The sequence below is a fragment of the Balaenoptera physalus genome (genome assembly GCF_965194825.1).
Source record: "Balaenoptera physalus genome assembly, chromosome: 19".
Taxonomy (NCBI): Eukaryota; Metazoa; Chordata; class Mammalia; order Artiodactyla; family Balaenopteridae; genus Balaenoptera; species Balaenoptera physalus.
The window spans coordinates 41,064,150-41,076,461 of record NC_138900.1 but is presented as its reverse complement, the minus strand read 5'-3'; the positions used below and the strand labels follow the sequence as shown (position 1 = coordinate 41,076,461).

General features: G+C 43.7%; 1 protein-coding gene across 1 annotated transcript; it reads left to right on the top strand.

The window, feature by feature from the left end:
- Positions 1-154: 154 nt before the first annotated feature.
- Positions 155-12,153, top strand: CFAP20 (cilia and flagella associated protein 20). The gene is made up of 6 exons (XM_082439527.1): positions 155-487; positions 9,026-9,105; positions 9,818-9,929; positions 10,545-10,733; positions 11,104-11,214; positions 11,725-12,153. The coding sequence occupies exons 1-6, from the start codon at positions 404-406 to the stop codon at positions 11,728-11,730; spliced, it is 582 nt and encodes a 193-aa protein (XP_082295653.1). The 5' UTR covers positions 155-403; the 3' UTR covers positions 11,731-12,153.
- The last annotated feature ends 159 nt before the right edge of the window (positions 12,154-12,312 follow it).

The window sequence follows — 12,312 nt, the reverse complement described above, 5'->3', positions numbered from 1 at the left end:
TCACGAGGAGGCGGAACCAGGGCGGGGCTTAAGAGCGGAAGGAACAGGAAGTCTGTGAGCCCTGTGGCGGGATTGGGCTCAGCGCTCTCAGGGGGCGGGCTCAAGTGGGCGGAGGGATCCATCGCAGGCGGCGGGAGGCCGCCGCCTCCATTTAAGGAGGGGAGAACGGCGCGGGCGGCAGTTGCTGTGGTTTCTGGGTTTAGGTGGCGTAGTTCTTCTAGGAGCTGAAGTTCACGGACGCAGCGTCCCGCGTCCAACTCCAGCTGTCTGTGGCTACCGATCGAGAGGTCAGGAGCGCAGCGTCCCTTCTTCGGACCAGGGCCGGCCCCCTGTTTTGCCTTCGCCACTTGGTGCCCATATTTAGGTCGGCTTCGGCGCGGCTGAGGAGAAGGCCGCGGGCGAGATGTTCAAGAACACGTTCCAGAGCGGCTTCCTTTCTATCCTCTACAGCATTGGCAGCAAGCCCCTGCAAATCTGGGACAAAAAGGTCAGGGGCTGGGGGCGGCGGCGGGGCGGGGGCCCGGGGCTGGGCCCGGGGTAGCGGGTAGTTGTGTCGAACTAGGGCCTGGGGGAGGCCGGGCGGTCTCTGCTATCCCCTGTCCCCAGCCTGGCGTGACTGAGGCGCCATGTGGGGGCGTCGTGTAAGCAGCGGGGGATGCATTGTGGGGTGGGCGTGCCTGGGGTTTAAGTGTCCTGCGGCAGTAGTGTGGTTAGGATAGTGGTTCCTCGCCGCAGACTTGACTGGGCCAGTCGGTTCTTCAGCCTCAGTGTCCGCATCTATATGGTGGGGTCGATAGTGCCCGTCTCACGGCATGAAAAGCGTAAACTCACGTGAGGTTGCTTCGGGAACGCGCAGATGAAAGGAACCGCTGTTCACTGATTTCACAAATATTTACTGATATCCTGTGTTGTACCAGGCACTGTGCTGGGCACTAGACACAGAGCCTTTGTTCCAGGCCCCCTTATAGAGGCACAGCCAGAACTCAGTTATGTTTGGGTTTCATTCATTTGCTCCCTTCCTCCCACTGATCCCAACCAAGCCAGAATTCGGTGGCCTTTGGCACCTGCTCCACACTCACTGTGACTTGGGGTCTGTACTCTGCCTTCAGTGGCTGATGATCTCCATCAGGGAAATTGCAAAATGGTGATAAAGTGTTGTCTGTGTTAACAAGCTGAACGCCAAGTACAAGCCTCATCATCTTTATTCAGGCATCCACTCGATGATAACTTTCACTGACTGGGAGATGGTGACCCTGTCCACTTTTTGGAGATGTTGATTGGGGGCATGTGTGCCTAGCAATCTATGAGTTGGTCTGCATTTAATTACTTTGATATTTCCTTTCTCATGCAAATTCCCAGTCATCTGTACCCTTTTTTGAATATAAGTTAATATAAAGCACTCCACATTGAGAAGACAGGTGATTTAGGGTATAACCTTAGTACTTCAGTCCTTCGGGGAAAATGGAGAGAGGTGGTATGTTGAATGCTGTTTTTATAGAGAAGAATGTAGGATAATCTAAATAAGCAGTTCATTGGTAATGAGGCCAAGAATTTTGGATATCATCTCAGAACAATTCCCTGTCTTCCCTTATCCACAGATGAAGGTTTGGGGCCACATAGAGAGATTAGGAGAGAACATGGACAGCCTTCTGCCTGTTGCCACTAGGGAATTCTGCTTTCTGAGAGCAGCTTTGGGGATGGTGTGTTCACAATGTCATTTTTATAAGATAGTTGAAAGATCTGAATTTAATGAGTTTGGCCTTACGCATGTGTGAGAAATCTGACCAGCTCTCCTCTTTCACAGTGATTCTGTCCACAAACTAGAGCTAATGCCAGGAGTTACTTATTACCCAAGAGAGCAGCTCCTTAACTGTTTTCCTACATTTTACTGAGTTTTTCAGTTCCATGGTTTTGTTCAAATTGGAATAAAAAACACTTTAAACTCCGAAATTGTACCTCTACAAAGAGAACCCGGAATGAGTGTACCTGGGAACTTTGTAAAGATGATGGCTTCTCAGCTGTGGCTTGACTTAATTTTGGACTGTCCAAAGACAAGGAGAGAGTGGATTGTATGCCAGTTGAACTTGGGATTGTAACCAAAGTGTCGATATGAGGCAATTGATATAGAGAATGGGGCTTGATCTAGGAGGAGAGGTTTTTCAGAGCAGGTCAGAGAACTTACCAACACAAAGAATTCCAGTGGTAGAGAGGCCTCAGCATTTCTATCAGGTGAAATTTTTATCAGAGTTGCCCCATTTTAACCCTTCCGGGCTTGATCTTTTGTAGTGTGTTTTATTTTTCAAATGCAGCTTTTTGAGTAGTCAACATGTTTGCACACGGAATATAAAAGCAAAGTAACCATGGTGCACTGTGTCCCTTAACAACGCCACTAGAGGTCGGATGGTACCCTAATGACATAAACCTGTGTGAAAACATTGTTAGATCAACTGGCGGGGTTACATGGAGTAAATTAAGTGGACATTTTGGCAAAGAAAACCTTTAGAGGAACATTCATTTTAAGCAAAATTCTCATAATAGTAAAAGTGAATTATATGTTTCTACTCTTCTTGTTTAGACTAGATTGAAAAGTGTTTATCTGTGAATTTTTCCCCCTTGAGGCAAGAGAAGGAAAGGGAGGAAAAAAGGGAAAGTTTGGGGCCAGATCCATAGGCTTTGGTGTATGTGTTCCTTTACTCATTTGTATTATAAAGTCCTCAGAAAGTGTTGGGAATCCAGTCCAGAAGGGGAAACACTGGGAACTGATATTCTTATCAAAGATTTATTGAGCAACAGCTAAGTGACAGGCATTGTGTAGATTTGGGGAGATACAAAGTTAGGGAAGAGAAGACATTTTCCCCACTCCCATGATTCCAAATAAGGAGAAGTTGTAATAAGGGCAAAGTTTGATGGAGGGAGGGAAGGACTGTCCACATTTATCTAGAAATGACCCTGCCCTCTGCTAGTAGATACATATTGGCTATAAGTGCCTGTTTTTAGTTGTTACATATTTTGATTTCACAAAATTTTACTATTCTCCTTCCTTAGTTTATGGAGAGAGAATTTCTGTTATTTGTTTACGGTGAAGAGCAGTCTTGGAAAACTTAGGTTTGGCTTCATTTAGGCTCTGTGTCTCCTTATGAATATGAGGAGTGAATGCCATATTCATAATAACATTTAATTTGCAAATTCATTTTGGGGGTGTGGCTACATTTGCAATACCTGCATTTATCTGACACTCTGAAGTTCTCAGCACCTCCCCCCATCTCATCCTTCAAATCTCAGCTTAAGTTCCCAATGAAATAATGTTTATGTCTCCTTTGTGCTCCTGTGGCGCTCTATATCACGCTGAATGGCAGTTGCCTATTTATTGTATATCTCCCACTAGACTACAGGTTCCTTAGGGGGAAGAATAGTATCTTACCTTGAAACCCCAGTGCCAGAGTGTGGTCAGACACCTTGGATTTGTGTCCTGGCTCTGTCATATGTCCTGTGCTGTGTAACCGTGGGCAAGTACTCAACTACTCAGTTCTCTCATCTTGTAATCCACCTTCTCATGGTTATGGAGATTAAATGAAGATGTATATAAATGCTTAGCAACAGTTATGGCACACAGTATTAAGTAGGGCAGGGAACTGAGGCATTTGCTCAAGAGTAAGTGAAAAATTTATAACTGAGCCCGATATTCAGATGCCTAGGAATAGGAAGTACAGTAACTCCAGACTTCTGAAATGAGAATAATTTAGTCAGTGTACCATGGCTTTCCCAATCCAAAACCTTAACATGGCTCTAAGGCCACACAGACTGTGGTCTGGTACCTGCTTAACTAGTTCTCCAGGCTGACGTCCCACAGGATCCCCCTTCTAGTATTGACCTCCTACTGAACTGAAAGAAGTCTGTTCTCTCCCCGCTTTAGGCTTTTGTACTTGCCGGCCCCTCTCCTGGGACCCACTCCTACCCCTCTTCGTTAGTCTCTACGTCTCAGCGCAAAGGTACTTCCTCAGGTTAAGTTAATTTATATCCACTTATAGAACCTCTACTTCCTTCTCATCATACTTGAAATTAGCTTCTCAAGATCTGTATTCCTGGCTGGACGGTAAGCTTCCTGATAGAGACCTTTGTAATTTTTCAAACCAAGAGTTTAGCAGAAATTAGGGATTTCTTAATGCTCCCTTAACTTCTGGGATCAGCAAATACTACATTATTAAAGGACTTTTTATGTTTAATGTAAACATTACTTCTGGTTTGTAAAGAAAATACCAGGAGGTTCTTTTCCCACTTATCCTGTGTAAAACATGTGACTTTCAGACTTTACTGGTAATACCCTAAAAGTCTACTACATGAGACTGTTAATTCATACAAGCTTCTCTTTCTTTCTGCTGCTGATCCTCCCCATTCCCAAACGAAATATTAGAACCAGAGTTTTTGTGGTTGTTGCTGGAAAATATTAGATTCCCATTCCCAGTTCCTAATTTTAAAAATGAACAAAGTCTCTCTCCAGAAAAAAAGTTCCCACACCCTAACTTTTAATTAGCAAACCTTGTTGGTATATGTTAAATTTCTAGTAGTAGAATTGAGAGCATTTGGACATGAAAGTACTAAAACTATTTTTTTCAGATTATCCCTGGGTCAATCTGAGGATGTTATTCATTTTTCCAAAAAATAGCTTTTACTATAATTGGGCAAAGGCCTGGGTTTTAGTTACACTTGCCCTTTCAAGGCACTCTTAGGAAGAGCCTGGTTAGCAATGCATATTATTGTCCTCACTTTAACTAAAGGGCTGTTTGTAAATGTCCAAAGTTGCCTGTCTGCTGTTTGGATAGTCCCTGTTAAGTGCCGCAAAGGGTGAGAAGCCTTTAACCCACTGGAGCCTGTAAGGCCCAGGCCTTGAGACAGAGCTATGCCCAGCTCTCCCCACAGAGGTCTCCCTCTGCCTGTTTTCTGACTTAGAGCCCAGCCCCTAGCTCAGGGCAGAAACTTTCCTGCTGAAATGGACAGCTCTAAAGGCTTAATGTAAATTGGAACATGTGTCATTAAGACTAGGATGCCAGATGGCTGAGGGCTCAGCTGTCTGCCAGGATAAGTGGGTGGAGCCACAAAAAAGAAAGGTGGGAGTAGGGAACGGATACAACTCGTGTTATTTTTAAAGCACTTGATGAAATATAGAGCATTGGCCAGCTTCCTCCCTATCCCAGTAGTATTTCCCCCCTCAGCTTTGACCCTCCTCCCTGGGGCTTACATTGGGGGAAAAAAAAAATCAGTGTTCTTTATTAGTTGTCCCAGCAACCATGGAAAGCCTGGGAGAGTGATTGCAAAAAAGGGCTTGAAGATTCCCTTCTTGGTGCCTGCAGGGGCTGAGAACCATTCTGATTCTTAATTGCCAGTAGCCTGGGTTCTGAAGCTTCTAAATTAACTCCACCTCATAGTTGGGGCCGGTGGGGGGTGGGGGGAGGAGTTCATGAAATTAAAAATTGTAAGATTGGCTTTATTTATTATCATTATTTTGGAGGAATAAAACACTCATAGGCCACACTACAGGAATGTGTCATGAAATTTAAAAAATTAGCAAGTCAAAAACAATAGGCACTTTCTAATTTAGAGAGGGAAGTAAAATAAAACCTACTTCCACCATGTGCAATAAATGCTGACCAGTTCATCTTATCTTCATTTCAAAGCCAGGCCTGCCTAGTGGCCTCTGAACTGGAAGAAGCTAAGGAAAGGAAGTTGATGCTTTCTGAGTCCATGTGTCTTGTTATACATGTTTGTCAGAAGCTGGACTGGGGAGGGGCTTGCTTCCTGGAAGACCCTTACAACTTAAGGCAGTGACAGCCAGATTGCCAGGGTGGTTGGGAGGCCTTGCCCCAAATTGTCCACCTGTCTTTCTCCTTTGATCGTAGTTTTAGAGCCTAGAGAGAGGTTTGGGGACATTTCCCACCCATATCTCTGGTTAATTGCACTCCCGGCCTCACTCCACTCTTCTTCCAGTGAATTTGTATTTACAGCCCTTTGAACTTAATAAAGAAGAAAAATCATAATTCACTAAGAAATCAACTTAATTTGATTTTAAAGCTCTGGCAGCTTGTGATATGAGAATACTTTTCTTCTTTGAGGACTGAACTTTCTCCTTGGGCAAAGCTCTATTTAGACTGTTCTCACCACTAGGCAGGTTAAAACTCTAGAGAGACTGTTGGGCATTCCTTTGAAAAAGCTGCCTTTTCCCCCTCTGGGTTCTCGTGTTTTACGGGCTACCTTAATTAATTTTGTAAGAATTAAGTTTGTGAGTGTGGTAGTTTGTTGTGAAAGAAATTTCTCTTAAGAAGTTACTGACAGTCCAACTGAAAGTTAGTTTGCCCCTGGGACAGAAGTGTAAGAATACACAAAGTCTGTTTTGGCTTTTAGTCTGTTGGCTTCTGTGTGCAGTGTAAGGCATTGTTTTCTTCTGTAAAGACCTGAGTAGTCACATTTACTGGAGTGCTATAAACTTTGAGATGGGCAGAAGGCAAATGTCCTAACATTTCCTCCCTGTGAAATCTGGCTGGGTTTTCTAGAGCTGAGGGAGGCTTCCTGTGACTGTGGTCAGAGAGACCTTCCAGGATGTAAGATCTGAGGTCCCACTTACAATGTTGGATAAATTGCAACGTGTTGCCTTTTAGCAATAGTAGTCTTTGGACCCTAATTACTTAATCCTTTAAATTTAACCATCTGGTTTGTTGCATTTGGTACCTTTTTAAGAAAGAATGAAGTTATAGAGAATAATTAGTGGTATGTTATAAAATTAGTGTTTGCGTCTTGTTGGGATACTGTCAGCTCTTATCAATGTGCCTGCAACATATTACATGGAAAAATTTCTTGATGAATTCCTCCTTTACCAAGAAGTCTGCATGATTTTCCACAGCAGCTGTGGGCTAGCAAATAGAGGAGGAATATTGCCACTTTGGGAGCATTTATATGGGGAATGAGGTGGGCAGTGTTGGCATGTGCTACAAGTCTTTGTGATCCAAGTCTTTGTGCTTTTAATCTCCCTTGGAAAGAGGCCCAGAATTCAAAGCAGGAGGGCATTGGATGTCGCCAGCTTTGTTTGAGAAGCACTTCAGTGTGATGTTTGTGACTTGAGAATCCAGAAATGCTACACTGGCAGAGATCTGGGGCCCATCCACCCAGCATTCTGTCTCTGACAATGGGTACCAAAGGATGATTTGTGGGAAGGCATTCTTTATGCTGGTAACCTCACTGGCTTTGTGATACACCCTAGGATCTCTGGCTTCCCATAATAGCCCATGGTGGATATGTTATCCAGGAATTTTAAAAAAATCCTTGAATCTCTTCATATGTGCCAACTCTTAAGGTGACAAATTCCAGAAGTCAGCAAATATTTGAATGCTTAGTTTATGCCTAGCAGAGTACTAAGCATTATAGAACATATAAATGATGTTTAATACTTGGTCCTTATCCTTCAGCTTATACTTTTTTGAGGAGACAAGACTCAGTTGCATCTGGCAGAAAAAGATGGGCAGTGATATCAGGTGTTACCTGGGGAATACCACGCACACCACAAGTGGATCAAATTAACAGGAACAGAGCACACAGAGGCTGATGTCTAAAGACAGAATGCCATATTATTAATAATTGTGTTGAACAATACAACTATCAGACTCAACGCTGTATTCTCTCCCCATATGCAAGTCTCATGGAAAGCCACATGATGAGTTGTTGAATATGACAGCACAGGCAGCCCTTTTCACTATACCTAGAAAAAGACCACATGCTTGTCATTCTGATGCATCTGGTTCTAAACCTGGTTGATCTTTTTCATGTGTTAATACATTCAGCCCTAAGAGTCCAGCCCTGTCTCAGAAGTGCCTTTGCATGTCTCTGCTCTGTCCATATAAGGTGCTTGGGTGTAATGCTTCAAGATAATTGTGCTTTCCTAAATATGTTTTGAGAGGAGGAATCCGTATCGAATATTGATTCCTCTCCATCATATTCCTCCTACATATTGCGGCAAACAATGCAAGACAATGTAGGATGAAGTGCTAAATTATATAGTCTAGGCTGCATGAGCAAGAAAAATGAATCAGAGAGAAGAGAGGTCAGTGTAGACTGAAAATGCTAAAGAAGGCTACTGTGTGTGGCACAGATGGGGCTTGAATTCATACTTGAAAAAGTAGAAACTTGGGGAAAAGAAGATAAGGAAGCATGAAGTAGGAGTAAACCTGGGGTAGTGATACGTTCGTTTTTTGGTTGCTACCCTCCCTCTCAGTGACACTCAGCATTTGGCCTTTCTGGCCAGAGAACTACGTGAGGCAGTGTAGGGCAGTGGAAAGCCTGGTCGTTAATCCTGCCCCTCTTACTTAGGGTGTGTCATCTGCACTCCCTGAGTGTCAGTGTCCACATCTGTAAAGTGGAAACAACACCAACGACCTTGCAATTTTTGTTGTCGTTATTAGGACTGAGCTCGTTGTTGTTAGGAATGTTCCTAGTGTATAGTAGACACTTGGTAAACGTTGGCTGAATCTAAATTGAGTTGATTTCTTTGGGAAGAAATTTGTCCTGATTTATAGATTGCCAAATTGCCTGCAATTCCTGTGGTGGTTGATTGGGCCCTGTATAGAGGTAATAGCATGGCTTACTTTCACATAAGCTTTAACATATGGTGTCACAGACTTCTGTGTTATGCCCCTTGGGCTACTGTGGTTTTCTTTAAAGCAGGGCTCCCCAACCCCCGGGCCACAGACCGGTACTGGTCCGCTGCCTGTTTGGAACCGGGCCGCACAGCAGGAGTTAAGTGGCGGGCGAGCCGGCGAAGCTTCATCTGCCACTCTGCATCGCTCGCATTATCGCCTGAGCCGTCATATCCCACCCCACCCCCAACCCCAGTCCGTGGAAAAATTGTCTTCCACACAACCGGTCCCTGGTGCTAAAGAGGTTGGGGACCGCTGCTTTAAATAGTCCTATTCAGCCTTCAAAATCTTAACAGAGTTATTTGTCGATATTTCAGTACTAACCAGTTTAATTTCCTCCCTTGTAGGTACGGAATGGCCACATCAAAAGAATCACTGATAATGACATCCAGTCCCTGGTGCTAGAGATTGAAGGAACAAATGTCAGGTAGGTTGCCACTGTGTTCTCCCAGAGACACGGAATGCCAGGAGGTAGTACATCATAGAGGTTAATGGCATGGACTGCAGAGTCAGACTGCCTGGTGTGAATCCAGCTCTGCTACTTAGAGCTCACCTTGGGCAAGTTACTTAATCCCCCAGGCTTTAGTTTCCTCACCTGTGAAATAGGGATAATAACAGTACATCTTCCTTGTAGAATTATTGTGAAGATTAAATAAGTGAATGTGTATAAAACACTTAAAACCTGCTTAGCACTTAGTCAGTGCTGTATAAGTCTTAGTTATTACTATTTAACTCAGATGTGTTTATGTGGAGGTATGGGTTTACAGTAATCATCCAGTGGGTGGCCAGGGTAGTTTTCAGTGTTACAATGGTCTTAGTTTTGGTTTTCTATCATTTGATAGTTTCTTAGACCAGAATTAAATCTTTTTTCACTGGAAGAACTTCCAGATCCACGGGTCTGGCTTTGTTTTTCAGATATTTTATTGTTGATGTCTAGTGCTATGTTAAGCTTTTGTTTCAGAGTCCAGCATTTTTTTTAACGCATTAGCTTAACTTAAGGGTTGAGGGATCATTGGATGACATATCTGGATCTTTTAGATCTGCCTTCCAATTTATCCTCTTGGACTGAGTGTTATTGCTGTGCATACCACAAAGGAAAAGACAAGTAGTGTGTTTATTGGTGTTTCCTCTTTCTACAGCACCACATATATCACATGTCCTGCAGACCCAAAGAAAACATTGGGAATTAAACTTCCCTTCCTTGTCATGATTATCAAAAACCTGAAGAAATATTTTACCTTTGAAGTACAGGTAAGTATGTGCACATGAATCTCTACACTCTTGGCTGTACCAAAGAGGTGTCCTGTCAATTTATAGGAAAAAAGTGGCCGCAGGAAAGTATCTTTATCCTTTTGTATGTATTCTTTTCTGCCTCTGCTGTACACTTGATGCAACCATTATTATTATGGCATAATTTTGGTATTATTAATCAAAGTTTAATGCCAAGTTTTAAAAGAAGCAGTAAGCATCTAGAAAATCTAATCAGTAGCTACAGGAGTTCAAAGCTTGAGGGTTAGAGTAGTGTCCATTTGGGAAGTTACTATTTAACACTGGGCTATTGTTGGTCTCAAGTCTAGCTTTTTTAATTTTTCAAAGGGAAGAATGTTTATGGAATCATGCTATGGTCTGGGGGCCTGATGCATGTGTCATATGTCATAAGCAGCTGGTGTTGTCTTGGCAACAGACAAGATAAACTAGCTACTTCCGGGCCGTCTGCATCCAATGTGACCTGTATCTGGTTTGTTTATTCTCCCTTGGGTCTCAGCCTTGGGAAACCAGGCTGTGGGAGTTTCAGGTCCTTGTCTTATCAGGGTTGTTTGCTTCTTCCAAGATGGAGTTAATGTGATTCTTCTCTATATTTCATAGGTACTAGATGACAAGAATGTGCGTCGGCGGTTTCGGGCAAGTAACTACCAGAGCACCACCAGGGTCAAACCCTTCATCTGTACCATGCCCATGCGGCTGGATGACGGCTGGAACCAGATTCAGTTCAACCTGTCAGACTTCACTCGGCGGGCATATGGCACAAATTACATTGAGACCCTCAGGGTGCAGGTACTGGCTCCTTTTCCAGATGGAGCCCCAAATGGGAGAGGGGTCTAGGCTCTGTTTGTTACTGGCTTGTGACCCAGGTGACAGAACAGTGTGGGTTTCAGGCTGAAGTTCCCAAGTCACTGTCCAGGGGGCTTTCACCTCAGAGAGGCCCAGGACCTACTCAGGAATCTGCTCAGATACAGTGGGAGAATACAGCAAGTAAAATCTCCCTCTTGTCAGAATCTACCTCTAAGCCACGCTGAGGAGATGCCAAAGAGGTGAAGCTTTGACAACACCATGCGGGGGGCTCGAGGAAAATCAGGAAAAGAGGAAGGACAATCATATTTTGTGTCTTATTTTAAGAGACTTATTTTAAGTCTTGCATCCACAGATCCATGCAAACTGTCGCATCCGACGGGTTTACTTCTCAGACAGACTCTACTCAGAAGACGAACTGCCAGCAGAGTTCAAACTGTATCTCCCAGTTCAGAATAAGGCAAAGGTAAGCCAGCTTTCCTCAGAGGAAGGCCAGACAGTGAGTTGGAGAAGCTGTGTCCCTGGAAAGTGCTCTGTTCTACAAGTTCAGCTGCAGAGCCTCTCTCTGTTGACATGGAGTATGGAGGACTTTTACATCATAAGGTCTTAGGTCTTCCACCACCATCACTGAATCAGGAATGATCCCATGAAATGTTCTGTTACTGCTGTCTCACCTCCATGAAGTGATACTGTCCCTCCTGGGGGGCATCCTGCTGCTTCCTGCTCCCAGGCCTTCCTTGCAGAGTATCTTCATCTGGACCTCTTCATCAGCCCCAAATTACTATCAGCTGATCTGTCCCCTCTGACACGACGATGGGTGCTTACATGCCTGCCCACTGGTGACACATATGCATCTCCCCACAGTCCAGCATCCCCTTGAGTGTCACTAGAGGTAGGGGGTCAGTGGCACTGACCGTCGGTTTTCTAATAACTTAAACTGATGCCTTTATTCTACTTTTTTTTCTTTCCCCTCCAGCAATAACTCGAATGCAACTCAAGGGATAGACCCTGGATGTGACTCTTAGTTTAAAAAGGAAACTATCTGGAGGACAATGCAAAAAAACAAATATTTATATTAGTTCACTGTGCTGCGGTTCTTTTACCTACTCCTTGGCGTCCCTGGTCGTGGCTACCAGTGACCGTGCCGTGCGTTGTAAGTACAGTGGGGGATAAGCTGTCCTTTGATACATGAATGCCAGAGTTTATCTTGCTGCCTGCCTCGGTGTGTGGGGAGATACATTTACCATGAACTTACAGAATTAAAGATGTCCCGTAAAGGCAATTTCAGACCGATATTTCTTCCTATGGTTTGTTCTTTGTTTTATATATTATCTAAATATATGTATATGCTGTGTAATACTCATAATCCGGAAATGAATAAAATGTTATATTCTTGGTTTGTAAATTTGTTCTTAGTTTGTGTCTTTTTTAATGGTGACATTTCTCTTTCTTTATGGTATGAAAATAGAACTCTTTCCAAAGAACATCCCATACATTCATGCTGTGAAATAGCTTACCATAAGCACTTGAAGAACAAGACATCTATAGATACTGATTTAGAACA